General features: G+C 40.2%; 1 protein-coding gene across 1 annotated transcript in view; it reads left to right on the top strand.

The window, feature by feature from the left end:
* The window catches only part of FGD6 (FYVE, RhoGEF and PH domain containing 6), a 63640-nt gene that overhangs the window by 17139 nt on the left and 18592 nt on the right, over positions 1-27909 (top strand). Inside the window, exons 3-9 of the mRNA XM_015858402.3 lie at positions 7380-7521; positions 10676-10743; positions 10837-10867; positions 18347-18498; positions 19316-19472; positions 20660-20747; positions 26958-27008. Coding sequence (XP_015713888.2) covers positions 7380-7521; positions 10676-10743; positions 10837-10867; positions 18347-18498; positions 19316-19472; positions 20660-20747; positions 26958-27008 — 689 coding nt within the window. The remainder of the gene's footprint in view (positions 1-7379; positions 7522-10675; positions 10744-10836; positions 10868-18346; positions 18499-19315; positions 19473-20659; positions 20748-26957; positions 27009-27909) is intronic.

Here is a 27909-nt window from a genome sequence, read left to right as displayed (position 1 = left end):
TCAAAATATTAACTTCAGTTTTTATTTAAATGTCAACAGTGATATATTATTATGCATAATTTACCCCACATTTATGTCTGTTCCATTGTTTTAATGAACAGACTTAGTGATCTGCATGTAGCTACCCCTGTCTCAATGCCCTGGACAAAATTTAGATTAAGGAATGCAGGTTTGTTTAGATACTGGAATCCAAGAAGTTCCTTTTTGAAAACATTAATTTTACTCAAGTTTTAATTTTCCTTGATACTATTCTCCTTGTGCTTATGTAAAACTGCTCCACCCAATTAAGCAAGAGTGGGCCAAGTAAAACCATAAACTCCAGGTGTGTGTGAGTAGAAAAGTGAATTTTATCAGAAGCACCAGTTCAGCAGCTCCAGCCTGAGCTGAGGATCTCAGTGATTTCAACGGCAAGTTGATCGTTTTCTTTTCCACTGGTATTCCTGGGGATCAGGTGTTCTGTGTTGATTTTGAGATGAGATGAAAAGTTCAGAAGAAGTGTCAAAATTCCACTCATCTATGCAAAAGACTGGAGGAAGAGAGAGCACAAGCCTGAGCCTGTAAACAACTCAGTGATTCTCTGCAGTGAGCATGTGCTGGTTTCAACCAAGCTACTCCATCCAGTGTTTTTCATCAGGCTGCCCAGGAAGCCGTGCCAGCCAATGTGCATGCAGACAGACATGTGTGTAAGAGTTAAGTCATGCTGTGTTTATTTTAGCTGTAAGTCACTAGCTTTTGAGTACTCTGATATTTGGCTTTCTTTCGTCATCTTGGAAGTATCTGACACGTAAAACTTGCACTCCAGTAGGCTGTACGTTATTTTTAAATAGAACAAACATTTTGAAGGAGTGTTACAGCCTTGATTTCAGAGCTGGTAAGCAAAAAAGTCACAAAAGTAACGGTCAATACAAATGATGGACTTTGGTTTTAGTGGATGAATTGCAGTTAAACATTGGAATTTCACAGTGATCCTGGCAAGACACGGTCAGTTTTGTTTCAATTAGTATTGATAGGAATCTGTGGTACAAGTTTTCCCTTTCTTACTCAGTGTGCTTAGTTTGAGATTCTGTCACAGTTTTCTGGAAGTCTCTTTGGTGTGTGCTGCAGTGCTGTGGTAGTTTCTCTATCTGTTATTTTTTTAATGTGCCTGGAAAAGTTAAGTATTGTTTTCTTCTCCTGGTGCTGCTGTCCTTTCCCAATAAGCAGCTCTCGCTGGTGTCTGTGTTTTGTATGGCTGAGTGAAGATGAGTAGCAAGTCTTGACTATAAATGATGCTCTATACTGTTTATGAGCACTTCCATGCCTGGAGCTCTTCTGGAGGCCTTGGCCATGAGTATACTGGATGTGCAGCTGTTTCTGTGAAATGGGAGCTGGGAAATGGCATTCACAGTAAGCGAAGGCAAAAAGCTGCACATAATGTAAAGACTTTACACTTTAGCCGCCTTTGAAGGTGAAAAATAGCTGACATTTTTGGGTGGTGACGGAAGAGCTGATAGAGTGAGCTCTTCCCCAAGTGAGCCTCAAGGCAGGGTTTTAAATGCATGTGTTTTACTGCTGTATTTCACTAGCCAGTACTAAGGCTGAAGGCTGGCAAGTGGCACTGGGATGGGTCATTGCCCTATTAAACCTTCACAGAGTCCTTTGTTGCACAGCAGTGTCTCACAGCAGCTCGGGCAGAGGCAGGCTTGTGCATATGCCATAGTGCTGGGCAGATGAACTGAGGTTCTGCAGGCCTCTGTGATGTGGCAGAAGCTGTTTTGATTCCCCGATCGAATTGATCAGCGAGTCACGTCAGAGAATAGTTTTCTCTGCGACTTTTAAAACGGAGACGTCCTTTTTATACACAACTTTTCTGCGGTGATGGTGGAAACATCTGAAGCATGCGTGTGTGTTTATGCAGGGCTGCACATGGAGCAGGGAACTGTCAACAAACGGTCTGGCAGAGAAGAAACTGAGAAACATTGCTGCGCCGTAGGAGGCTGCCTGTGGCCAAGGGTGGCCTTGTGGCCCCGGAGGCCTCTGGTGACATCGGCACTGGATACAGACTCCTTGCTTATTTGTGCATAGAATGAGAATCAGATTTTTTATTTTTTCTTTCTTGTGGAGGGAAGAAATAACGACTGTCCTGACCTCGGGAGAATGACCACACAACTAAGTGCTTCTGGCTGTGAGCACCAGGATGGCCCTGTGCCCACAGGTCAGGTGCCTGCCATGCACAGACAGCTGCTGGTGTCTGCTGGGACAAGCCAGACCCATGCCCTGAAAATCCAGGAGTGAGCTGGGGCAGATCAGGGGTAAAGGCCAGGATACAATGCCTGTTACAGGTGTAAAACGCTTCCACTTGCGGTTGTTCAGTCAGAGGAAGGTTGTTTCTGCTTTCTGTCTGTGATCATTGAGGAACAATTTGGTAATTGTATCCTTAAAGTTCCACAACCAGCCTGGAGAGAATAGACCAGAGTAATTATAAGTGAAACAAATAGTCATTGGTCTTGTTTGCTTACCGTTCATTGTTAATTTTTAGGATGTTTTATATAAATCTGATTTGTTTCTCAGCATTGTCATTTATGGAAGAACAGATTACAGGAGTAACAGATGGATCTTAAGGGAGCAGTCTGTTTAGGTGGTCTGAAAAATCACAGATACACAGCAAGACAGAATTGTAGGGGCTGGAAGGGACCTCTAGACATCATCAAGTCCAACCCCCCGCAAAGCAGCCTTCCTAGGCAAGGTTGCACCAGGCAGGTGTTGAATGTCTTCTGAGGAGACTCCACGTCTCTGGGCAGCCTGTTCCAGTGCTCTGTCACTCTCACTGTGAAGAAAAATAAATAAATAAATCATAGAGAATAAGAAAAGGCAGATCAAGCTGCCTGCTGTGCTCCCTAAAGTCAAACCTATAAAAAACTGCTAATCTATTGGTTTTTTTTTTTTTTTTTTCCTTCCTATTAGTCCCAATAATACCAAGAACTTACTGAAACCACTGAGTTGTCATTGGGCAGAATGAGGAGTGTAATGTCCCATCCTCACTTGCAGTTCTGGCATGACTGAATGAGAAACCAAAAGCATGGAGACATGAAGATGGTTGATAGTTACTGTCATCAGAGAATATCAGGTGTAAATGATATTATGGTAGATTATAGACCAGAAAACGAAATACAAGCTTCTTCAGAATGATAATTGCCTTCTAAATTATTCGAGAACCAGCACAGAAATGTTTATTGTGACTTCAGGCTGTAGTGTCCTATGCAGGTTCTAAACCAACACTGTCTGAAAGCGAGGCCTCAGGCTTGTTTGGAGCTTCTGTCATAATGCAAATAAACAGAACAGCCACCAAGCTCTTCCAGACAGAAAAATAAATCCTATCCTGATCAACATAAACATATGAATCTACAGTTCCAGTCTAACTATTTAAACAACCTGTTAAAAGAAAAAAAAGATTCTGGTGGTTTAGGCTTTTGATGTTTTTTTGCTTTTACAAGCCTCACTGAATAATGGAATACCTTAGTTTGTAAAGCTGCAATCTGTGGAGCTACCAGATGTATGTGTGTGTGTGTGTGTGTGTGTGTGTGTATATATATATATATATATATGTATTTTACATGAAAGACAGATATGTCAAAGTGAATGCTTGCACTATTTTGATGTAAGGTTTTTTGGTCGTGTTTGCAAGCTAGGAAGGACATGATTTACTTTTCAGCTGGTAACTCAGGTGGCAGTTGCATAGGTTTTGAGTGTTTTATCTCTGTATGTCTGACTAAGACTATTGTGTTTTGTTTCATTAATGTTTACTACTGGATTGGGAATTTATGGCACAGTGCATATGCTTCATCCCATAAACTGCTCAAATACAAAAAAAAATAAGCATTTCTTTGGTTTTATGTGTCAAAAAAGCCCCACATCTATATTTAGGTAGGTTGCTCACATGGTATGACAAGATGTTCTTACTCAGCAGGCAGCACAGTGAGCTGGCACTGACGGTGTTTCACATGACTGATAATGCAGAAGTTTCTCTTGGTAGGGCAAAGAGGGAGCAAGATAGAGATGGGTATTTGAGGGATACTGTGAACTAATGGAAGAGCTGCTTTATAAACAACCACTAGACATACCTGTCCAAACTTGTCTATAGGCTACAAGGAATTTCACTTAGTCCAGAAATAATTTTAAGGAAACTAGACATACATTTGTGATATAGATGACTAAAGAGGTAAAAATACCAAGAGAGTATGTGATAAATACAGAACTATTTTACGTCTCTTCTGATAAAGCAATGTTTATGATGAGAGATTGAGTGGTAAGGTATGAGGAGAAGCACATGTTCTTCCACATGTCTGCTAAAGGCCAGACAACACAGGGACACTGCCACTGTCTTTATAGTAGAGGACAAAACCACGGAGCGTATCTGCCCACATTCCCAGTATTGCATCCAGTCTCTGAACGTGCTGCTTGCTTGATTCCAGAAATGGTCCAGGGTACCTTTTGAACATTTGTCATCTGCTCATCCTCTGTGGATTTGTTTTACAAAATGATAATAATGATAACACAAAATGAACCACTTGAAAGCTAAATTTATTAGGTGGAAGAACCTGAGGGTTGCGTTGGACTGTGAAGTGAAGAAATGCAGTATGAAGATGAACAGGAGCTGCTCTGAGGTGCTTTGGCACTAGGGGAGATGTAGTAAAAAAGATTTAGTGGATCCATTTCTCTCAGCAACCACAGTTTCCTTCACAGGAATAGCAGGTGCATGTGCACCATGAGTTCAAGAAGGGAGTCAATGTGATTCACAGGAAGAAATAAGTACATATGCTGAATAGCTCTAATCTGCAGACTTAGTAAACATCCTAAATCATCTGTAGTTAATTATTAAAAACTTCAAGTTTTTAACTAAAACTTCATATTAAATAAACAACTTAATCTTGCATTTAGGAAATTATTCACCCAACATAAGCCATGTAATTTAATCCTCATGAGGAGGATCAAATGATGACCGGGTTATGTTTGTACAAGCATTATACAGCCTCTCCTAAAGGTATCATTCTTTCTGGCTTCAAAAAGGGCAAGTTTTCTGAAAGTTCAAGTGTTGGCATAGTTGCCTGGAAACATTTAGGTTGAAAATAATGAAATTTGGGAGTCGATTAAAATAAATACAAATGGTAGGAAAAAAAGGCAAGAAGATGTCTATTGACTGTGGTAAATGATAATGAATAGGAGGCTAAAAACTGAATTCCATTGTGGTAAGAAAGAAAGTGCTGAATACACTTTGCATTTGAAAAAACAATTCCAGACTAAATCTAGATTGAGTGCTAGATGTGTAAAGTAAAACTGAGTAATTATATAGGAAAGAAAGAAATAACTGTAATTACTTTTGTTTTGTAATTACTGTAGTCTTTTGCATGTTTAGAATTAAGCAGGATAGATCTGCTTCAGGAATGTTGCAGATTAAATAAAGACGCATATCATCTGTCAAATAAAGGGATAGGAGAGCTTTCAAATGCATGGGTCATGGACCTGTGAATTAGAGTAGACAAGGAATTTTCTGAAATGATGAAGCTAAAACAACTGGAAATTGTAAAGCCCTGATAGTGCAGCTGCAGGAGGAGCTCCACAGCAAAGCCTCTGTTCTTGCCTTCCTGGAGTCCCTGCAGGAGTCATTCCTGGCATCCTCTGCACCAGGTCTCTCTGGTGACCACTCACTGTTGCTTGAAGTTGGTTGTTTCCAAGCTGAAACACCTGGCTGTCTCCTGGGCTTGTCTCAGACTCTTGTTTGGACTCAGCAATGATCCTGTAGGCTCTTCTTCCCCTTCCCCGGTTCAACTACGGGAGACAATAAGTGCTTGGGTGTTTCCCTAGTCCTTCCTGTCTTGTTTCTATAGAGCCAAGCTATTTTAGTCTTTTCTGTGTCTTCATGGCTGACCAAGGTCTGTCCACGGGCCAGCTTATCTTGTCTTCATCTCTAAATATCTGTCCATTTGAGATCAGCTTTTGTTTTTTAGACTGCCTTGAGCATTGGCTCATCAACACCTTGCTGTGGCTGCCAGAGCATCCTCACACAGCTGTATCCTTTACTTCAGCAGCCACCTCCCATGGGATCCACACTGACAAGTTTTCTTTTAGGTAGCTATCGTGTTTGGAGATGGTGAGTCTAAAGAATGGCCCTCCATCTCTGCTTGCTAGCGATTCAAAGTCAGGAAAATAAAAACAAGTCTCAACCACACGTATGGTGTCTCAGGACATCTATGGGAAGAAATGGGTAGCTGTGAGAGGTGACAGCTGCACAACATCACGTGTTGGTCAGTATACTAATGTTTGTGATGGCTGGAACAGCCTTTGGGAAAGGGTTTCTGGACTTGCTTTATGTTTTGCAGAACAGCTGTTTGCTTTTGTCTCATATTACAATAAGCCTGTGGTATCCCAGCATCTTTTTGTAAGCTTTGAACACCAATTTCATGAGTTTTAATGCTGCTTGACTGTAAATTGCAATTCTTAGATATTCTTAAGGATTAAAAATAGGAGCCCAGGAATTTGATGTGTTAAGCATGACTTCATGAAAGCCTTAGGTTCTACTTTCTCTATCCATTTTAGCTTCATCTTTGGTTTTTCCTACCCCATCTTATTTTCTTCTAGAAATGCATTTCTCTGTTAAAGTTGTCAAGGCTACTTAGAGGAAGAAGGTTGTGTGCCTGTCTCATGCAATTTCTGTGTTGCAAATATAGCTGAAGTTAATGAAAAGAGACCTGTGTAATCTTTGTCAAGTGGCAGAACATGCTTATATTCTATAGCTTTGACAGCTACCTGGAAGGTGGCTGTCTCGCAGGAAAGGGAGTTTTTAATAATAAAAATATATACATTTTTCCTTTTCTTTGAGAATTATTGGTCCATCCCAGATGCACATGTATGCACGTATGCTTATGCAGTGATAAATAACCTTGTACACAAACATGCATCTAAAATTCCAGAGCTCCAATCTGAGTACTGCATCTGGATAAGTCCCGTTGTTTTGAAAGAGGGAGGCAAAACAACCCTGCTGGTTCCTTATCCTTCTGGCTTATAACGTTACACTATAGATGGTTGTAGCAAAAAGTGAATAGTTATCAAAATTGCTGTCATGTAAACTTTGAAGGACAAAAATAACACAAATACTCCATACTTCCTGTGGCTTTTGGCTGCTATCATTGAGTACTGCACAAATGCCAAATTAGATAAAACACTGCAGAGTTGGGGGTCCTCTGTGGAAAATGCTACCATTGTCATTACTGTCTTCAGATGAAGTGCTACTGCACTCAGTGCTTCTGATACCAAGCACACTAGTGGTTGTGGGGTAAAGCAGAAGGCTCTTTACCTCAATAAAATGCAGTATCTTTACCAACTGTATGTATTTTTAATTTTAGATCCTTAGAAGAGCACCATGATCATCCTGGCATGGTAATGGGAGATCTTCAGTCAGATGAGGAAGATATCATGAACAGTTCTGATGAAGATGATGACACGAATTCTGATTCCAGCAAAGGGGAGCCTGATTCTCAAGATCAGGTATCTTTTCATCTTTATCTTCTGGAGCTGCTCCTCACTCCTGTGCTGTTTACTGAGAACCTGTTGGGATATTTTCAAGCATTGAGTCAATGTAAATAGAGATATAAAGTTTCTCCATTTTTACTGTTTATTGTGCTACTCATAAAACTTTGATTTGTATGCATTATCCTAACGTTAAAAGACCAAGTTTATATATACGCTATTGGAAAGTGTGTTGCTCGGCACGTTTGTTCTTTGTCTTTCACTGAGCTGCAGTCCTGTCTACTGTGCCCCTCTAATAGTTGCATTCACAGATGTACATTTACAGATCTTCAGCTTTAAAATGATCAGGGTTTTAAATACATCTTAAGGAAGCTGTCTACTGGAGTGCATCATGTCTCTCATGTACTGAATGTAAAATTGTTTTATTTGTCAGCATTGGAAAAGCCCAAAGAATGGGGCAAGGTCCAAAGACCTCCTTCTGAAATATCTGTTAGAAGCTGCAGTTTTGCATAGGGGGTCCTTTATCAGGAGGTTGGCTGTGTAATGAAGGCTGTGTTTCAGTACCGCTTCTGTCTCTGCAGGCAGCTTTCTTATGTTCACATGATCCGCTTACTGACCTGTAAGTGATCACTGTAAATCTGCTTGGCACACAGGACACGTATGACCAAATCAGTTTTTAATTTTTCATCTTCAATGGCCTGAAAAACAGAAGGTTCAACCTAATTTTCGGTATTTAGGTTCATTATTTTATTCTTTTGGTGCTGAAGGGCGGTGATATGTGCGTAAGCGAGGCCTATCATTGTAGGGCTGGCAGGACCATCCTTGTGGCCATCAGAGGAGTGCGAGCCATAGCTGTCAACAGTGTGTGAAGTTGAGGTCTGACTTTCTGCTAACTTCTGCAAATGGCAAATCAGAAAGAATGCCTCTCTTTTAATCTTATTTCCCAGTTTGTTGCATTTTTAGGAGTTCTTTTTTGTTATTCTGGAAGTTCTGACACCAGCATGCTGCAGGGTATTGCCTGTTCTCAACACCAGCCCTGACAACTTTGGTGGCATTTTCAACTCCTTGCAGGTGAAGCGTTGTTTCCTGCAATGGCAGACTTACATTTGGCTCTTTTCTGGGGGAAATAAATAAATAAATAAATACAATGAGACATTTTAATGCTGGAAAAGAAGATTTGATGATGTGATGTCAGGTCTGAATTTCACTTTACAAGACTTGCTGATCTTTGTGCCCTTAGAAATGCCCTCAACCTTCTGTGACAGAGTTTTTAGAGAAACGTCCCTGTTAGGAGGCTCCTCAGACAGGTTTCATGGGACGTGAGCAACCAACAAATAATTTAGAGCTTGCTGTGAAGCATCTGCTGGTCGGCTCGCGCCAGCCGGCCTGTGGCACGTGCAGCCGGCAGCTGGGGATTAGCAGCAACCCGCTCCTCGCTTCCAGCTTCCTCACAGCTCCTGCAGCTGCACGAGAGAATGAAGCAATCCCTGCCTTGGCCTTCAGCTGGTTTTGTTTTTGTTTTTCCCCACCACGAGCATCTGGCTGTTTTGATGTTTTTTGCCCGTTAGAGAAGTCACAAGGCTCCCTTCCAATAGCGCGGCTGAGAGGGAGCCCAGTTCTGATCTTTCACAACTCTAGTTTATACCCGTCTGGGCTCAGAGGATCTTTTGGCTGAACAAATGCCAAGTGGTCTTTTCATTGCCATCTGGTACGTGAAAAGGCTTTCAAAGGGAGCTGAAAATGGACTGTGATGTTACATGTTGTAGTTGTTTAGTGTTAGCATCTTGCTCTCAATATACTAATTTTCATCTAATTTGCAACTGACAGAACCACAGCGATACCTTGCTTTGCAAAGTGAAAGTGTCTGTGAGTTCAGTCTTGCAGTGAATGTATCAGCTGTGCTGTCTAAAACGTCACTGAGGCTTGAGGACGAGCATTGCAGTCTTACCTTCAACTGACCCTCACAGGGTAGATCTAACTACTTTTTGGAAATTGGCTTAATTTTTGAAGTAACATCCTAACTTTGTGTGTATTTAAAATAAATAAAATATGTATTTAGCATGCGTGTGGTACAGCATCGGATTACTGAATTTAAAAAATAATTTAGCAATTTGAGACTGTCAGTTAAATTTAAATTAAAAACAATAATAACAATCATAACCATAGCTGAATCTTGCAGCAGTAGGGCTTATGAGCCAAAAGTTTGTATATGCTGTCACTGAGACCTGATTTTCCAAGTAACTCTTTAATGGCTGTACCTACTATATTCAATACTGCCTCCCCACAACTGTGATTGTGCGTGTTTTCTGTACCTCATGATATTTTAGTCCTCCTCATCCATGTTTTCTTTGCAGCCCATTGAAATGGAAGCCTGAATATGTAGTAGATGTAGTGACAGCTGGCCATAGAGAGGCATATGGCAAACTATGAGAGCTATGATGGAAAAAGGTGTATTTTGTCTGAGGGAAATTATGCATGGGAGTTATTGTGCAGAAAAAAAAATAATTGCCTGCATCCTTTTGCTTTGCTATGCCTGTCCATTTCTATCTGGCGCTGAACAGTAGCCTTGATTTTTGGAAGCTGTATTTGTGTATGTAAAAACTAGCAATATCTAAACTGTGTCACAGGTAGATTATAAGGCTGACTCAACAAGGCTGCTTCGTATTCTAGCAACTTCTTTAGTAAATTATCAGAAGCTGACTTTTCTGTTCTGTGGTGACATCTTTTTCTTTCCATCATTTTCAATAAATAAAGTCTGTGTTTCTTTTAAGATGTTTAAGAAAGTCATTTGAGTTTACTTCAAATACTGCTCATGCTGTAATAATCAGGAGAAAAAGTATAATATGCATTTATTTTCCATACTTCATTACTTTCACTATTTTAACTAATAATTGTCACTTCCTGTTCCTTCTTTCATTATGGCAGCAGTGCTTCCTGTAACAATTAAGTAGATAGGCCGACAGTTATATAAAAACTGCTGCTAACAATTAGTGTTATTTCCAGCTACAAGTGAAATTGACATTCACGTGGATCCAGGAAAGGCAGGAGATTACAAAGCAGTATAAAACACTTATTACACTTATTATTATTAGAAATAATTACTGAATAGTCATGTTGGATTTGAGGAATTACTAGCCTGAAATAATAGTATAATATATAATTTCCTTTGCAGGGCAAGGCAGCTGGAAAGAAGACAAAAGTTTACCATATTGCCAAGGAGATCATGAGCTCAGAGAAAGTGTAAGTGTCAATGCTAAGCTGAACAGCTTCTCAGTTTATTTTAATTGGGCAGTTCTGATTTAACTGTCTGCTTTTTTCTTGCTTTTCTGATAGGTTTGTGGACGTGCTAAAGCTCTTACACATTGTAAGTATTAAAAATAAAAGTATAATCTGTTACAGTTTTGTGTTTTGGTTTTAGTGCAGTGAATGTGATCTTTTTTTCTGCAGTGCCTGCATAATTTTTAAATGCTGTTTTTTTGGATGAGTATATTGGTGGTTCATTCTGTGTCTCCTTTATTAATGTATGCAGTCTTCCCGCTGAGCTGGGGATACTGCTTGGATACTTAATATGGATATATACATGTATGTGAAGCAGCACCGTATTTATAAACCAATTTCTACCATAGCAACCTAATTAGAATCTTTGGTTAGAATGATTTTTAAAGCAAAGGGGAGAAGAAGAGATCAATTTGCCATTAGAAACAGTAAGTAAAAGTATGCATTTTTTAGGTAACCTAATTAGTTAGTTGTTCTCTTGCATCCCTCATGTGGCATATTTTTCTAGGCTGTAGCTCTTTGACAGGCTCTTGCTTTCTGATAACAGCTGTGACTGCAGTACACGCAACATGATGTCCACAGCAAGGGTTAAGTATTTCATCCTTGCTTATGCAAACCAATCATGTGTTAAATGTGCTGTGTAGAAGATGGAAAAAAATAGTAAATTAATTAGCTTTAGCTTTCTCTAGCTTCATTTGATAAGGTTTCTGTCAACTTCTGAGTAATATCTACTTGTACCATTTTGTTGCTCTGTGGAGTTACAAGCACGGTGATTTTTCTTTGGGTGCCAGTAGTAGTTCCATTACAGGCAGATGAGTTTGTCCATGTCGGTCTCTTGAGAAGCGTGGTCTGTGAAACCAGGAACAAAGACTCTTATGTATGGATGTATACAGTGCTGTAACATGGAGATCTTTGAGGAAGCAAAAAGGATTCCCACAGCACTTGCCAATTCCATTTTTGTAATTGATTAATAATTGAGCCTGTTCAGGCTTGATTTTCAAGTGCTAGGTCAAGCGCTTGTGGCCAATGTGTAATTTATTTTCAGCATTATTTGTAGTAGAGAACTCAAGTCTAAGTGCTAATTAAAGGAAGAGAATTGTCCTAATGAGTATAGACAAGTTTTAAGCTATATAATTTTAATTATCACATTTTTCTGGTGTCAGCTTATGTCTTAAAGACGTCTTCACCTTTCAGTGTGTATGTGTTCAAGAGATATATGGATAATGCCCTTGGAAGCAAAGTCCACACAGAGGACACAAACAGAGGAAGAATTTGGGAAAAGCAGGGAGTTAAGGAAGTTTCTGGTATATTTTTAAGTTTGTCCGAGCATTGTAACATCCAGTGTTATAGGGTGTGTTTTGTTTTGTTTTACGGGACAGCTCAGGTGAAACCAATATGCAAGTTTGTAGCTGGCAAGTACCAACAGGTTAGAAATGTTTCTGTCCACTGGAAGTAACAGTCAGCATGTATTCAACACAACCTCATAGGAAACTGACAGACCTCATGAATTAAAAGCCAAGGCTCTACCCATCCTGGGCTACTTCATGCATAGTGAGAAGTAGATCTTTACTGAGTTTGTCATATAAGTCTCCATTATACCTTCTGATCTCTCTGCCGTAGTTCAAGTAAATACCTGAAATGTAGTGACTAATTCTGCTAGCAATGATTCTATTCAGCCTTTATTACCAAAGTCAGTTCTGCAGATAGTGGCTCTTACAACAACAGCCAGGGAACAGGACTGTTGGTGCTTGAAGAATCTGAAGTGGAGCCTAAAGCTGTTGAGATGGTGGGAATGTGTCTGCAAACTGGTTACAAGCAACACTGATCTTTTTTAGAGGGTTGGTTTTGTTTTGTTTTGTTTTGTTTTGTTTTTAATCTTTTATATTAATACAGTCATGTTAGGTGGTGCAGCTCCTCTGGACTATCAGGGTGCCTCTCTGGACACTACTGTGCTTTGTGAGTATGCCTGGCTTCTGCTGAAGGCAGACTACAAAAGATCTCTACAAAATGATAAATGCTTGGAGACATTTCTGTGCCATGAAGTAAGCTGGTCACAGTAGAGATAATGTTCTTTAACTGGTTTGGAACAATGATGCTTTCTCAGATGGGTTTGTTTGAGGAAGGAATCAAACATGAGTTGCAATCTTGAATTCCTTGCACTTCTGTGATAATTGGAAATCTGTTTTAGTGGATGAGATTCGAGTGGAATGTTTAGAAACTCCAGGAAACAAAGGGACTTAAATCAAAACAGCATATCTGGTCTTTGGGAGATGGCCCATGCGTAGTTTCTGGAGGGCTTAGAAGTGAGAGGTGTTACTTCTTCCCTAAGGGCACTCAGAGAAAAAGAAAGGAGCTGTGAGCTGGATGTGAGACATGGGGGAATAGGGCGTATTTCTGGGTGGGAGTAATGCAGGGCTGGTGCTCTTTGTGTTTCTTTGTCATGGATTCTTTGGGAATGCTTTGCTTTGCACCAGTGAGAGAGCTCCTTAAGCCACCCCCTCTCACTGTAAAGATGCACTGCTTGGCCTCATTACTGTCAGCTCCATTTATCCATTTTTTTTCCTATATAAGAACAAATATATATATGTGTGTGGGTATATGCATATGTGTGTGTGTATATACATAAATATATGTTTGGGTTTTTTTCCCCAAAACCCACTACTCCTTTTTTTTCTCCTTTCCTTTTAGATTTTTCCCTTTCCTGCTGTGTTATGCATAGTGAGGTTTCTAATCCAGCAAATAAACATGATTTTTTGGATGGGTCCTTATTATGCAAAGCTCGGTGTGTGCCTTTGTGCTATGTTAGTAAAGGAAAGCTTAGGCTTGCAAGCTTTTGCCTGAGCTTTAAGGTCAGTGCTTCCAACTTACATCCTTATTAGGACTCTGAGAGCCAGAAAGAGGTTGTCAGGAGGCACCTGCAACTTTTCTGCAGCCACAAGGTCACCCTCTTATTGCAGCAGACAGATCAGAGGTCAAACATCTTTCTATTTTCTGTTCTGTGTCCTTGCGGAGGCACTTAAAAGAATGGGAAATTCTGGTTTCATATGTTTCCAGTTTCAGAAAACATTTACAAAATTATATATTAAAAAGATATCTCTCAAAGATATCTCTCAGCCTCTCAGGTTTTGGGGTTGTTTGTTGGTTTTTTTTTTTTTTTTTCTTGCTAACTGGTCTGAAGTGAAAACGTGATAAATTTTTAATGTGTGAAGTGCTTTAGAATTTCTGACAGAGGCATTTGACAATGAGTTGCAGCTGTCATTATCTTCTGGAAAAGGCTGATGAAATAGTTTAGGTTTGGAAGGAAACGTTGGTCCATTACCCACTCTTGCTTGAAGCAGCATTCTTAGAATATGTCATAGTCAAATAATTATTGTAAAAAATACCTATATTATGTTATTAAAAGCTTGTAATCGATTTTATTGAGAAAAGGTATGGAATTCCTTATTCATGATCTTTATTAACTATAAAGTTGCAGTTAAGATTGTCTAGTTGTATTTTGAAATCTGCAAGTGTGTTCCTGGCAGCCCTGTTACAGTTTGTCACAGTGCAGCGGAATGGCTGCTCCTTGGAATGCAAACTGGGAACTTTGCTCCTTTCCCCCATAGGATGCGTGTGTGTGTTCCTTGAAAAGCGTCCAAGTGCAAACATATTTTTCTCCTTAAATTAAGCTGACATTTGAGCTATCTGCAGGTGTATTTAGCTGGAGTTGTAGTTCAGAGGAAGAGATTATGGCTTATTTTTGCTTTGCTGATGGTATGTTCTAGGAGAAGAGATCCAAGATGAATATTGGTTGAAACCTTAGGAGTAAAATATGTGGCCAAATTTAGATCATGTTGTTCTTTCCCTTCCTGTTAAATGCATAAAAAAGTTTTAATTTCACCCATTTTGACTCGTCTTTCTTCAAATGTTAGAATGAAGGTGCAGTTAATCAGCCAGCAACTGAGTGGGAATTTAGTCCTGTTAGTACGTAGCTAAGCATCTACTTTTGCTCCTTCTTTGCTGAGATGGGCAGGTTGCTTGGCTTTGCACCGGGAATCCTCCAGTGGAAAGAGAGGAATTGTGACTCAGGGCCTTTGCAGAGGGGAAGTGCGTGGGCTGGGTGTAGATGATTCATAATGGGGTCAGAATTATTTCAGATATCACTGCCATTTGCTTATTTAAGGAAACTGTATTAAAGGAGGGGTTGAAGGAGAGAGGGTCAAGCAGAAACAGCAGTGTTGGTGTCTTTCTACTGTTTAAAAACAGTGGAACAGCTCTAGCAGGGGTGTATACTGATAGAATAAATGAAATTCTCAGAGGTTTTTGAGTTGAGAATGTTTTATCAGGCATTAACTCAGCAACAAGACATACTCTAAGAAGCCTTTAAAACTTTTTGAACTAGATTTTCATATGGACAAGTCCCTGGGTGAAGGCAGTTGTCTTCGCCTAACTAGTTTGGTCTAGTGGAAGGTGTCCATGCCTGTATGAGAGGGTTTGGAACTAGATGATCTTGCAGGTCCCTTCCAACCCAAACCATTCTATGATTCTGTGATTATCATTGGACTAGAATATAATGTAGAAACTAAACCAGTAGTTCACAAGGCAGTTTTCAAGAAGTATACAACAGCCTCACATCTCCTGAAAGGAAATAGTAAGCTGGAAAGTGAAGGAATCATCCCAGTTTTAGATTCATAATCTTGTTTTGTGTCGTTCGCTTTATGAAACACTTGGTCTAGAGTTGCAAGTGTTGTTTTTCAGTGAAATAAGCACATTAATTCCAAAGCGTGGCAAAGAAATTTATGAGTACTCACAAGGCTCATTTTTTAATTATAAAACCTTGCTTTAAAATTTACTGTGGTGAATTGCTGCATTGCTTCCAGCACAATAACTTCTAGGGCAGCTCAGCTGATCATCTTTGAACAGACTGAAGAAAACAGTGCTTGTCAGCAGCATCGTATTAGTACTACATGCTAAATGTCTCTGTAATATGAATTGCTTTTTGCAGGTATCTATAGATACTGGAGCAATGTGTTTGTTATTTGCAGCAGTGGTTCTGTTTTTATTCTGATTTTATAAATCTGGTGCACGGATTTAGTTTTAGAAGGAATTAGATGCGTTAAATCGGTATTCCTGTCATTTCCAATTCTGAAGCCATTGTATGTCAGAAAGGAGCTTTCCCTTGTTAAAAAAAAAAAAGAGAACTTGACTGAATAGCTTCTGCCATTTGGAGTAAAATTTCAGATTTTACTATTTGAGTGTACATGTTTTACATTTAGTGATTAAAACAGACCCGCTGTAGGTTCTGGTCCTTTTAGATAAGCCATTCCTTTCTGGGAAGGCATTACTTGAATGGCAGCGCTGCCAGCTGGAGACCCGCTCCATTTGTTTGGCTTTCCTACCCCCTCTCCTCAAGCATGTGCTCTCTGCCTTCACCTCCCAGGTTTATCTCGAGATGAACTTGGCATGACAGTTACTTCACACCCACTGCCAGGTTATAAATAAATCTTAATATGATTACAGTGACAAATACATTGTGCCGCCTCTGAAGTGAAGACTTGATAATTCCAAAAAAGAAGGGGGAAAAAAAAGCGCTGAAGTTTATCGCCTTTGTTGTTGGGCAGTCTGGTTTGCATCATTTGAAAGCTTCACGTTATCTTTCTTCCCTCTGTTTCCTTTCTGCAGGGCTTCCTCCCTTTCCTCAGTTGTGGAGGGAGATGCAGGGGTGAGGAACAAAGTTTTGGTTGGCTGTGCTCAAGGCCCAGTCTTTAACAGCACGATCCAAAGCCCAGCGAGGCTGATGGACTTTGGATCAAGCCAATAAAGAAACCCAAACCCCCTGCATTTGGAAAACATCCTGCAGGCGCTTTGAACGCGATATCTAGAAGTTAAATAAATGCTCTTAACTACAAGTGACATTCCTGTCTTATCTACTGGTGCTTAAACCTGGCTCCCTGCTCACCGTTTATTGTGTGACCAGGGAAAAGCTGGGCTTGTTGATTTTGTTGCAGACAAAACTGCTTTTCTTTCCATGCTGCAAGTAGGCTTATAGTGCGTGGAGAAAATTCCTGTCCCATCCCATGGCGGAGCATATACAGTATATTGTGTGTGCGTGGGATTTTTTGGGGGGAATATTATCATAATATGATGATGCGTTTTGCATGAAGCTCTTCAGAAAGCCTCATTTGAGCTTTTGCCATTGTAATTCCATGTATCATTTCAGTGTTAAGCAATGCCCTAGGGTCAGAAAAACCCATAAGATGCAGCTGGTAGTTAACCTATGTGTCACTAGTCTGCACAGAGGATGTAAAACAGAGCATTTCCATATGAATAACGCCATCTGTTTTTTAACTCCCTTGCATTTAGTTCTCAGCCTTCCCCATCACAGCCATCGCCCTGTATCTCTTTTCAGTTTCTTGTCATAACTGCGCCCTGGCGCAGCCTTCACGACCCAGGGTCACAGAGCAAGAAGCTGTCTGGAGCTTGCTGATGTAATGAGGAGAGGCCAGGAGAAAGCTGAGACTGGAGTCTGACAAACCCTAAATAGTGCCAGATGCTGGGCCGATGAGATAGCCAGTAAGACCTGGAGCAGTAGACTTATGTGTGTGTGAGCCTAATTCCTTTTTTTATTATTATTTTAACCAAAGGACCGTACAGAATTTCAAAGGCAAATGTGAACCCCATGTGTATTTAAAATAGGCCTCATCACTGCACATAGGAACGTGCCATTTAATCGCCCTTTTTGGGTTACCTACAGACTGTGCGTGCATTACTAGGTTTCAGCAGATTGCAAACTAAAAAGAGCTATTACAGACTGTTTTATGCTGTTGCCCAACTTCAAGTGAGACATAATAAAACAGATAATTCGGATTGAGTTCTGCCCTGTTGAGAGCTGGTTGAAGCATAAAAATACTCCAGGATCCTTCAGCAGTTAATGCAGTTTTCCTCCTCCCTGGAAATGGTTTTGAAGCAATGTTGTTTTGATAATGGACAACATTTAAAATCTCGCAGTTCCCATGCATTGTTAAAATAGCTCTTTGTTAGTGTGATTTTTCCTGTAAGAGCCGCCACGTATAGAAAGTTCTGTGACATGGTATTTTTAAACGAGGCAGCGCATCTTCCTAGAAGGTGTTTGTAAATAACTACCAAATAGCATAAAGAAAAAAGGTTTTAGATTATGATATTATGATTGCATTGGCTGATATAATAACATTTTTGCTTTTTGACCCAAATCTTAGTAAGAAGATGCTCAAAGCTGCCAATACCTTTGCAGACAGAAGTACTTTTTCACTCTAGTTTCCTCATGTGTAGTATCAGCTCATTTCTTAGGGGTGTGTTAAAAAATAACAAACAACTTCCACAGTGCATATCCAGGAGCGAGAGAGTCAAGCTCCAGCATCAGACTGAAGGGATTAAGGCTGACCCGAGGGAGCGAGTTGAAGCTGCAGGGAAACATAACCCAGATGGCACCCTCCTCTCTTTGGTAACGGGGAGCAGGGCCTGGAATGTCTGCAGAGAAAACACTGTTGTCTGCACTGGTGCTTTGAAGGCTGTTGGCTCATGGTGAGGGTTTCTCTTTGTGCTCCGACAGGATTTCCGGGACGCGGTGGCACACGCCTCTAGGCAGCTCGGGAAGCCGGTGATTGAGGACAGAATCCTGAATCAGATCCTGTACTACCTACCTCAGCTGTACGAGCTCAACCGGGACCTCCTGAGGGAGCTGGAGGAGCGACTGTCTCATTGGTGACTATCAGTGAAGGAACACCACTCCTTTGATGTTAAAATTTGTCTGTGGGGCTTTAAAGATGCCACATGACCACAGTCCAGCTCTAGTTTGTTTTTCACATGCCTTCATAAATGGCAGAATTGGCTTTGAAGGTATAAGGGTACCTTTCTGTTTAGCTGTTTTATTTGGTGCTGAGGAACATCCAGAAGGCACGTCAGCACATGCTTTAAGCAACCACACTTTTTTGTTTAAAACATAGGTTTCAGTTGAAAGTTCTCATTTCTGCGTGTGCATGGGCATGGTAAATGGAATGACTTGATGAGAGGAACAGAAGGCTCTTCTGAAGATTGGTTTGCCTTTCAAAGGTAGTCGAGGTCTCCTAACCAGACAGTGCTGATTGTCAGTCCTGCTGAAGTCCATTCTCAGTTATGCTGGTGGGTGGACCTAAACCAGCCAAAGAAAGTGTACAGACGGAGGCACTGAATTGGGTAAAGACTGTAATCCTGAGCTCCCTATTGTGGGATGCAGACACCATCTTAAAGATTGAAGATCCATTCCCTTGGAAGTCCAGCTTATATTAAGGTGTTCAAATGGTTTCAGATCATGTAGAGCAGACTGTGAATCAAGTGGTTGCGATCTGACTCCCAGATTAGTGTGTAGTGTACCTGGTAAGACTTTTCAGAGTAGCTTGTAAGCTGAACGCCTGTCTGCTGGACTGTAAGCTCTTTGTTCAGAAATAAATTGTCACATCTTACTGTGAAGACAATCAGTGTCTTGCTGCAAGGTTAGGATGTATACCTTTTTGTGCACTAATTGCTCTATTCTTGTTTCTAGGCTTGAACATCAAAGAATTGCTGACATATTTGTGAAGAAGGGCCCCTACTTAAAGATGTACTCAACTTACATCAAGGAATTTGATAAAAATATTGCGCTGTTAGATGAACAGTGTAAGAAGAACGCGGGTTTTGCCTCAGTAGTGAAAGACTTCGAGGTACTTTTTAAAGTCCTTTTTAATATATATCCTACTTTGTCATTTTTATGTAAGACTTTAGAGACCATCCTCTAATTTGATTTTTTCTTTTTTTCTGCTGGGTCTTGGCTTGAGCCTCTGTAGGGTGGAAGTGAAAAGACATTCAAACTTTCTGAAGTTACTAGTGATGCTGACTGCCAAAGGACCTTGATTTTCAGAAAATTCAGTACTTGCTACAAGTTGTTTTGAAGGCATACTAGCAAAATCACCAGTTGCTCTTTTGGGTTTTGTCTCTTGGCCATAATGCAATGATTAACTGACTTGTTTTAAGCAGGTTGATTTCTCCATCACATTACAGGGTAGTAGCTTACTTATGGGAATCGTATTTCGTTTCAGTTAGAAACATACAGAAATGACTCTTACAGTCTACGTATTTCTAAAAGCTTTTAAACCCAGCCCATGCAAGAGGCAGTTGAAAGCTGATTCATGTCACTAAAAGCAATGCCAGATTCTTACATAATCCCCTTAAATCAGAAAGGAGCTGTGAGCTTCCTCAGAACATGATCCACACAACCTATGCATGTACCTCCTATGATGCAAGCTTCCCCTTGAGCAATCTGTTCTCTGTTAGTTTACAAATCATTAAAAAAGCTGCTTAGAGTAGGCAGAGGAAGAGCTTGAGGTAAAGTCCGCAGGTACAGTAAGAAGTCTTTTCGAGGACTTGGTGTTTCTGATACGTGTTATTTTGAAGGCGAACTCAAGATAATATATATTTTTTTAAGCATGGGTGTTTCAATTGTGTGCTGTCTTTAGATGTTTGGATTAATTAAAACTCCTTGTGAATACTGCTCTCTTCTCTGCCTTTCTTCCTAATGGACATTTACAGTGATTACAAATTAGCAAGTCTTTGCAGCTGCCCTTTCCTTTATTTCTGGGAAGATTCACTCCCCTCCTTTGTAAGCAAAATAACCTGTTTTGAATTCACAGAGAGTACGAACACTTACTGATGTCTTTTAACTCAGGATTAATTTTACAAACAACTTGCACACAGGGGAATACTTGCTTTGTGGTGCATTGTAGTGCTACAGAAGTCACACCTTTAAGATCAGCTTATCTGATATTATCGGCAGCTCTTTGTAGTTAAGTTTGCTTTTGCTGGAGCCCTTGACTACCACAGAATTGTCGCTTATGTTGGCTGTTTCTTTCAGATGAGCCCCCGCTGTGCAAGTCTGGCCCTCAAGCACTATCTGCTCAAGCCAGTTCAGAGGATTCCCCAGTACAGACTTCTTTTGACAGGTATAGTCAAGCTCTTACGCAATCTTAAGAAACCAGTCTTCGTGTGCTCCAGAAAATGTGCTTTCAGGCAGTTGTATCCATCTGCAAAGCACGTTTATCTGATTTCAGTTATATAAAGCTTTTTTGAAAATACAGTATGGCTTTAGAGTCTTTCTTTGGTCATACTGACTGCAACAAGATACACAAGTACTAGTATTTCCAGCATTGTGGTGTGCTCCCTGATGGTACATTCAGCACTACTTGGAAAACATGAAATTGTTGGTGGTTTGTTTTTTGGTTTTTTTTTGTTGCTTGTTTCTGTGGTAATAAAAGACAGTAATTTTCTTAGAGGGTTGGAAAGCTCCTCTTCTGAATTTTGGGGCTTGTTTGCTTGTTTGTTTGTGTGTTTTTTAAGGAAAATAGTGGTGTGGAAAACTAGAACGAGGAGAAGGACCTGAAAGATTTGTCTGTACAACGGTTGGCTTTTCCTGCAAATTGGTTCTCCGTTTCTCTCCTGCCCAGGTGTTTGGTCTTTGAAAACCATTCTCCTTTAAAAGCAAGAAGTTTGGGTTTGGTAGACGTTAGTGTTAAGCACTCAAGACTTGTTGCAGGGGCATGAGCTGGTACAGGACTATAAATCTGGGCTCTGTACTCGGCTTTGGCACTGGCATGTCTAGGTGACCATGAGGGTTGTCTGCGTGATGCAGTACTTTCATTTTCTGTAAAAGGAACGTAGCGGTACAGGCCTCCTTTGTGAAGTATTTTGAGATGTGTTTGTTGTAAGAGGGGGCTGGCTCCTGTAAGGATTTGGAAATACTTAAGGCATTGTTTTTGAGAGCTGTTGCTTCTTGATGAGCTATTTAAAAATAGCCTCTGTTTATGTAGTAACTGCAAAATAAAATGCTGTATGACCCTTTGTTTGGCTCCATAGCAGCTTGTTGGCATTTCCCCAGCAAGTACTTAGACTAGTGATGCTGTGGGAGGTACAAACTCCAGTGCTGAGGAGAAGTCAGTAAGTTATTAACCTGGACTTTTTTCTTTTTAATTGTCTCATGGAAGTCATAGGCGGGGAAGAAAGGATTAAAAGACCTTTATCAAATGAGCTACTTTGTGGGGGAAAATATTTGTGTCTGTTAATTGATAAAATTAAACCACAAGAACGTATTTGAGGAGTTGCTTTATTTTAAAAGGACACTGGCTCAAGGCACTATGTAGGCTTTTTATATATTCCTCAGTCAGTGGAGATGCCTTGGATAAGTTCAAAGGTTTCCAATCAAAAGGCAGAACAGAGGAGCAATTCCTTTGTCAGTATACATAGCAAAGTGAGAGATGTCGGTGATGAATGGCACAGAACCATTACTACTATGAAGTAGAAGGAGAGTTCTTTGTAACTATTAATTGCCATTGTGGCAGGGAGCAGCTGTTTTATACAAGACCTGAAAATCTCATCCTGTGTTATGTGGAAGTCCACAATTCTGCTGACCTAGCTGTGGCCACCCAGCTTTAAAAAAAATCTGTAAATAACATGTGCTATTTACATGAATTGGATTGCAGTGCTAGTTACTGCTTTAGAAAAATAAATTTCTCGTGTCCTGTGGGAGGAATGAAAGAGATCAGACTAAGAAATGAATTATGCTGTGGCAGGGGGCTTTTGTTTTGGATCTCCTTCATTTTTGCTGTGTTCAATTATTCATGCCATTTCACACTGTCTTCTGTGTTCCCTGAGATTCTCACTCTCCTGTATCTCGGTGGATGACTTCTCCACTTTGTTATCTTCTAGCAGCTCGGGATAATATTGAATAATCTCTGTACAGAGTCTTTGGAGGATATACCAAATATTCGGCTCTGCTTTTGGAGATGAGCAAAAACAAAAATGAGCTAAAGTCGCAGTGATGCAGCAGCAGCCCCAGACAAAGACAACGGGCATCTGTGTGTGGCTGAGGAGGGGGCAGTGGCTTAGAGCAGAAGAGAAAAAACAGTCCAGGAAATGAAGCTGCAAGGCCTGAGTCAGCAGGGATTTCTTCCTATTTAGATGCTGTGTGTCGGTGGGACAGCTTTGTTCTAGTAACCTGCTGCTACAAGATTGTTGCTGTGCTTTGAAGTGTAGTGGCTTTTGTGCTAACAAAAGGAGGAGCAGGTGGACTTATAAACCAGGCAAGGAGAGGCACAGCTCAGCTGTATTTCTATTTAATTATACAGCTTTTCCATCCCAGCAAGGAAATCTTCACTTTCCCACATTACCCTGAGCTCTATACAGCAAATATTAAGTGGGTTGCTGGGGAGGTTAATTAGAGACTTTGTGTTTTTAACAGAAAGAAATGAAGGTGAGGTGAATCTCTCCTCCAGAAAATCTGGTTTGAGTAGAAGACTTGTATGATATGAGCAAGCACTTCAGTGTTGGATTATTAGCTTCTATCCTCTTTTACACAATGTAAGGCTTGTAGAGAGAGAGATGGTGTCTCTTATTATCCTCATCTGAGGTCTAGTGATGGGAGGCTGAGGGGGATTGAAAACTCTGAGCACACTTCTCTTTCGCAGCTCAGAAATAGAATTGTCAGACTTCAGGCCAATTCCATTTTGCGAATGGATGTTTTGAGTTTAATGTAATTAAACTGGACAATTTGAGACAAGTAGTTAATGAAGCAGAAGATAATTTTTATTAGGTAGAAGTGATAGCTACTGGCCCCTCGCATGAAGGAAAAGTGAATTACTGGCTGCTGTCAGCTGGATGGAAGGCATAAGAACATTTGGTCATAAACCAGTGCTTGTGTGTCAATTTTTGTTGTGTTTTGGGGTATCTAGCAAAATTATGGATTTTAATTTTTAAGTCTAGCTTCCTGAAGGCATGTTTAAGGACTGCCTTCAGAATATAAGGAGGAAAAGGTCAGACAAAAATTAGTGTGTTTTCTATTAAAAAGCTTTTCTCTTGTAGTGTGGTTCTTTTATTCACCTTGAAATGGCTTGTGTGAATTAATGCTGCATGCATCTTGCTTACACAAAGTCATTTATTCTGTTGCATGCAGTGCAGTATGTGGGTAACCAGGGATTTTGGATGGGTTTTCTGTTCTGGTGGAGTTGTGTTGATAAGATTTGTTTTGCTAGGATGGCCTCTTTGCTGTGTTGTGATCAATGGGCAGCTTGCATTGTCATGCAGCTGTGAGGGTTGCTATCAGTTGCGAAACAGAGATTGCACCTTGCTTGGGTGTTAGTCAGACCTCTGTGCCATTTACAATGCTACAGTGCTTTTTCAGCCCTCTGTAACTTAAAAAAAAAATATCTTTGCACTTAGTTTCCTGCATAGTCTCAACTTCTGTTTTGTTGTTACATCACTTGTACTGTTCTCTGTTACACTAAAGCAGGTCCATTCTTGGTGTGAGATTTGTCCTGGGCACACTGATTATCTCCTTTCTTTTTAAAGCAACAGAAGGAAGCCCCGGTGCTGAGGGTCTGACGCTGTTGATAGTTTTAATATTAATAATATGATCCATATTTTATTCAGCAGTTGTGGAAAGCTGTCTGTAATATAGATGTGTTTCATGTTTTCTCCCAGAAACCTGTGTCTCGTGTAGAACAACTCTGAGTAAAATGTCTGAATGACTGAAGTACATCTCAAAGAGGAAAAAATTTGGCATAGACCACAGATACCATTCCACCTTGGTATTTGACTTCTGTATTTATTTTATCTAGGATTGTTTTTGCTACATGGTTGCTGTAATGCTTCTCATGTCTGTGCAGTGCTGCAGAGTGTGAGGCAGAACCTCCAGACAGTTGTTGCAAGCGCAGAATTTCCAGTGTGTATGCACAGAAGAAACTGAAATAGTCTGTCAGTTGCTTCTCTGAAGCTGAGTTTTAGCTGTTCACTTGCCAGATACACATAAAGAGATCAAAACTACGTATTTACCACTTCCAGGATTTTACAACCGGAAGTTTTTTTGGCTGTTTCCGTCTTGCAGTGCAAGAGCTGCCTTCCTTTCTAAATACAGAATCTTAAATGGTTGCAGTTATGTTAAAGTCTCTCTTTAATGTTCCCTCTGTTATCCGTGGGTATGACTTAAAGTGCAGAACCCTGCAAATGGGATGAGGTGAAGTATTGTTCTTTGTGGGAACGTGTCATAAGGCATGAATGTGCCAAGAAGAATTAGCCCCCGTGTTGGGTCTCTGGTTTTAAGTTTCCAATGCAGTTACTTTGAATATTAAATTGGATGTTTCCATGTACTAGAAAGTGCCAGTGGAGCATATGCAGATTAGTGAATTATATCCACCTGACCTCTTGTTCCCAGTCCACAGAGAAGTGACTCTGGCTGGCTGCTTTAAGAAGCTGCAGTTCCTGTATAAGCTGTAGGGACTCACACTTTTACGCTGGGAGGTGTCTGCTGGAGTCTTTTGTTCTGGCTCTGGTGGAGGCTGAGTTGCAGTAAAACTTTAACCTGCTTTCTTTATGGAAGGTGCCCATGATGCTTGCTCAGCCTGGGCAGTAATGTGCAGCTCCTACTTAATGACACTGAGGCAGGGAAGAGCAGCTGTTGTGTGTGTGTGTGTGTGAAGTGGGTTCCTTCAGGAACCAAGTTAAAAACCATGTGAACTCTTCTCAGTTCCTTGTAAAATACCTCCTGTTGATTTTAATCTTATGCCAGTTTCTTATAAACACAACCCAAACTGAGACAAGATGAATTCATTTCGTCTTCTTGATGAAATCATTTCAACATGTGTGCACCTAAATACTGCACTTGCGGCTACTACAGCAAAAGATGTGGAGACGTATGAAGGATGCAGTGTTATAGAGCTGGAAAAGTCTGGTACCACGTCAGGCTCATGTTAAAATCAGACGTTGGCCATTCTCTGATAAGGATCAGCCAGAACCTGAAGTGGAGCAGCAGGCTGTGGGTGTTCCCAGGCCCAGCCAGACCTCCCAGCGCTCCCACCCCCAGCTCACCCGCAGCTGCCCCCAGCAAGGCCCTGCTCCTTCATCCCAACCTGCTCTTCATGCTTCTCTTGGATCTTCCCTTAGGTCTTTGCCAAAGAATAGAGCTTCAGTGCCAAATGTTTCTCTTCCTGTAGTTCTGTTTTTCTCAAGGCTTTCATTAACTGACAAGATTTCTCACTCTTCGCGGTGTTTCGACTGCTGAACCACATTTCATAATTCCCTTATTTTGCATAAGGAAACCATTACAATATTCTTGAGTGCTCTCTAAGGGGCATGCATGAAGCAAGACGTCCTGTGAAGGCAGGAACAATTGGCTCTCGATCCTTATTGAGTGAAAGGATGAATCTGGGTAGGGCAAACATCTGGGAGCTGAATTCTTTCACTCCTACATGAAACATGCACAACTGCTAAGCTGAAATCAAACCTTTCCTAGATTATATACAATGAATTTTCTCTAAATCAGATGGAATATGAGTACCTTATTTAAAAGACAATTATGAATTAGTATTGATATTATCAATCTAACAGCTGTATTCCCTTGGAAGTTCCTTATAAAGTTGTGTTTCTTTCAAATTGAAGTAGTTCAGAGCAGTATTGAGGCTGTATAGTTGTCTTTGACAGGATATCATACTTTTTGGTGAACTGGACACAAGACCAGGCAATGGAATCTCAGGAGGGATGTTTTCTCCCATAGTCAGACATTTGGAGTTAATTTTATCCGAGTCAAATAAATGGAAAAACTACCGAGTTTTGAGTGTACTGAGATTGCCACCTCGTGGTTGAAGAACTAAATTTGCAATTGAAAACCAACAATTCCTACATGAACAGCTGAGCTGCCTTATAATCTCTAATAATAGTTAATAAAGGTGCAATTTTTAACTGAAAAATATTAATCGTAATCCAATTTGCTGTATTGGATTACTTCTTTCTCATCTCCTGTAGACAAGTTAGGGCTCAGACAATTATCTATAATCTTCAAACTTTCTTGTGTCATCTTAAATGTAAATGATGGCGAGTATGTACTTGTCTTCCACCTGCTTGTTTTGTTCCAGAATAATACTTACAACATATCACTTCCCTTTAGAGAAAGTCACTGCTTTTTTCCTCTTCCCTGAGCAAAATATCATTATATTCTTTCCTTGTGGAAATGCTGATTTTCCTTATGTTGTTACCTGAACAAATTTAAAAGGTAATGTGGCATAGACGTGCTTGAGAGGCAGATTGCTAGGAAGATGTTGGGTTTTAATGCTTTCTGATGCTGTTTATTTCTTTAACAAAAACGCCTCTGTTATTTTTTCTTTTTGCAGATTATTTGAAAAACCTTTTAGAAGAATCTGCAGATTATAGGGATACTCAAGGTAAATGTCTCTTTGTTCTTAAGAAACAACAGCTTGTGTAAACACAATAAAGTTTCTAAATTTTAAATGCATGCAAAATGCTAAGCTAATATAAGTAGAAATGTTTTCTGTTTAGTTCTGAGTTCTACACACACTTAGTGCCTCTGGTGCTCAGCGGTACTAGGAGTGCTTCTAGCCAGTGGTTCCATTCCATTTGCATGAGCCCAAGTCATTTATTTTGTTCTCATTTATGGCATTTGTGTAAGCCTGTATCTTCAGGAGGGCTGCACAGATGTATCTGGTGGGAATGCACTAAACGAGTGCCTTGGATGTTCTGAGCCAAGTTCACTTTCTTACAGCTATGTCTCTTGGTACAGTGCCAGAAAATCTATGAATATTTATCATTCTTAGGACATTTAGATATGGTAGTTTATTTGACTGTGCTGAAAATATAACCCCAAAAATATTTTAAATGACTCTTTCAGAGTCAGAAAAATTTGTCTTGCACTTCTTATGGTTGCGAACAAGCTGATGTTTGCACTGCTGTGGTAAGCAACTGAGCGTTTAAAAGGTCTATAATTTAAAAGAAGTGTGTTTTATGTAATACTTTCTTGTGATTTCTCCAGCTTCTGTATTGAAACTCTTCAATAAAATTCTCTTTAGATTGCCTTAGGAGGAGATTTTTGTTCATATTCATACCTTGCTTTAGTTTGGCTTCATCACCGTCTGAACCCTTTGGTTCAGAAATCTGTATCTTTTAATGTACTTGCTTTCTGAATGTGAACTCATCAATAAGGAAGTAAACATAGTCTAACGTGCTAATACTGTAGTGATATCTTAAAAAACAAAACACCTGCAACAACTCAAGGCTTTGGTTTTGACTGGGAAGGTAGGCTTCTCTGAGTGCTTTTAAGCAATCTTT

This window comes from Coturnix japonica, chromosome 1 (genome assembly GCF_054131305.1).
Source record: "Coturnix japonica strain WE chromosome 1, WE-NBRP24, whole genome shotgun sequence".
Classification (NCBI taxonomy): domain Eukaryota; kingdom Metazoa; phylum Chordata; class Aves; order Galliformes; family Phasianidae; genus Coturnix; species Coturnix japonica.
This window is presented reverse-complemented; position numbering and strand designations above follow the sequence as displayed.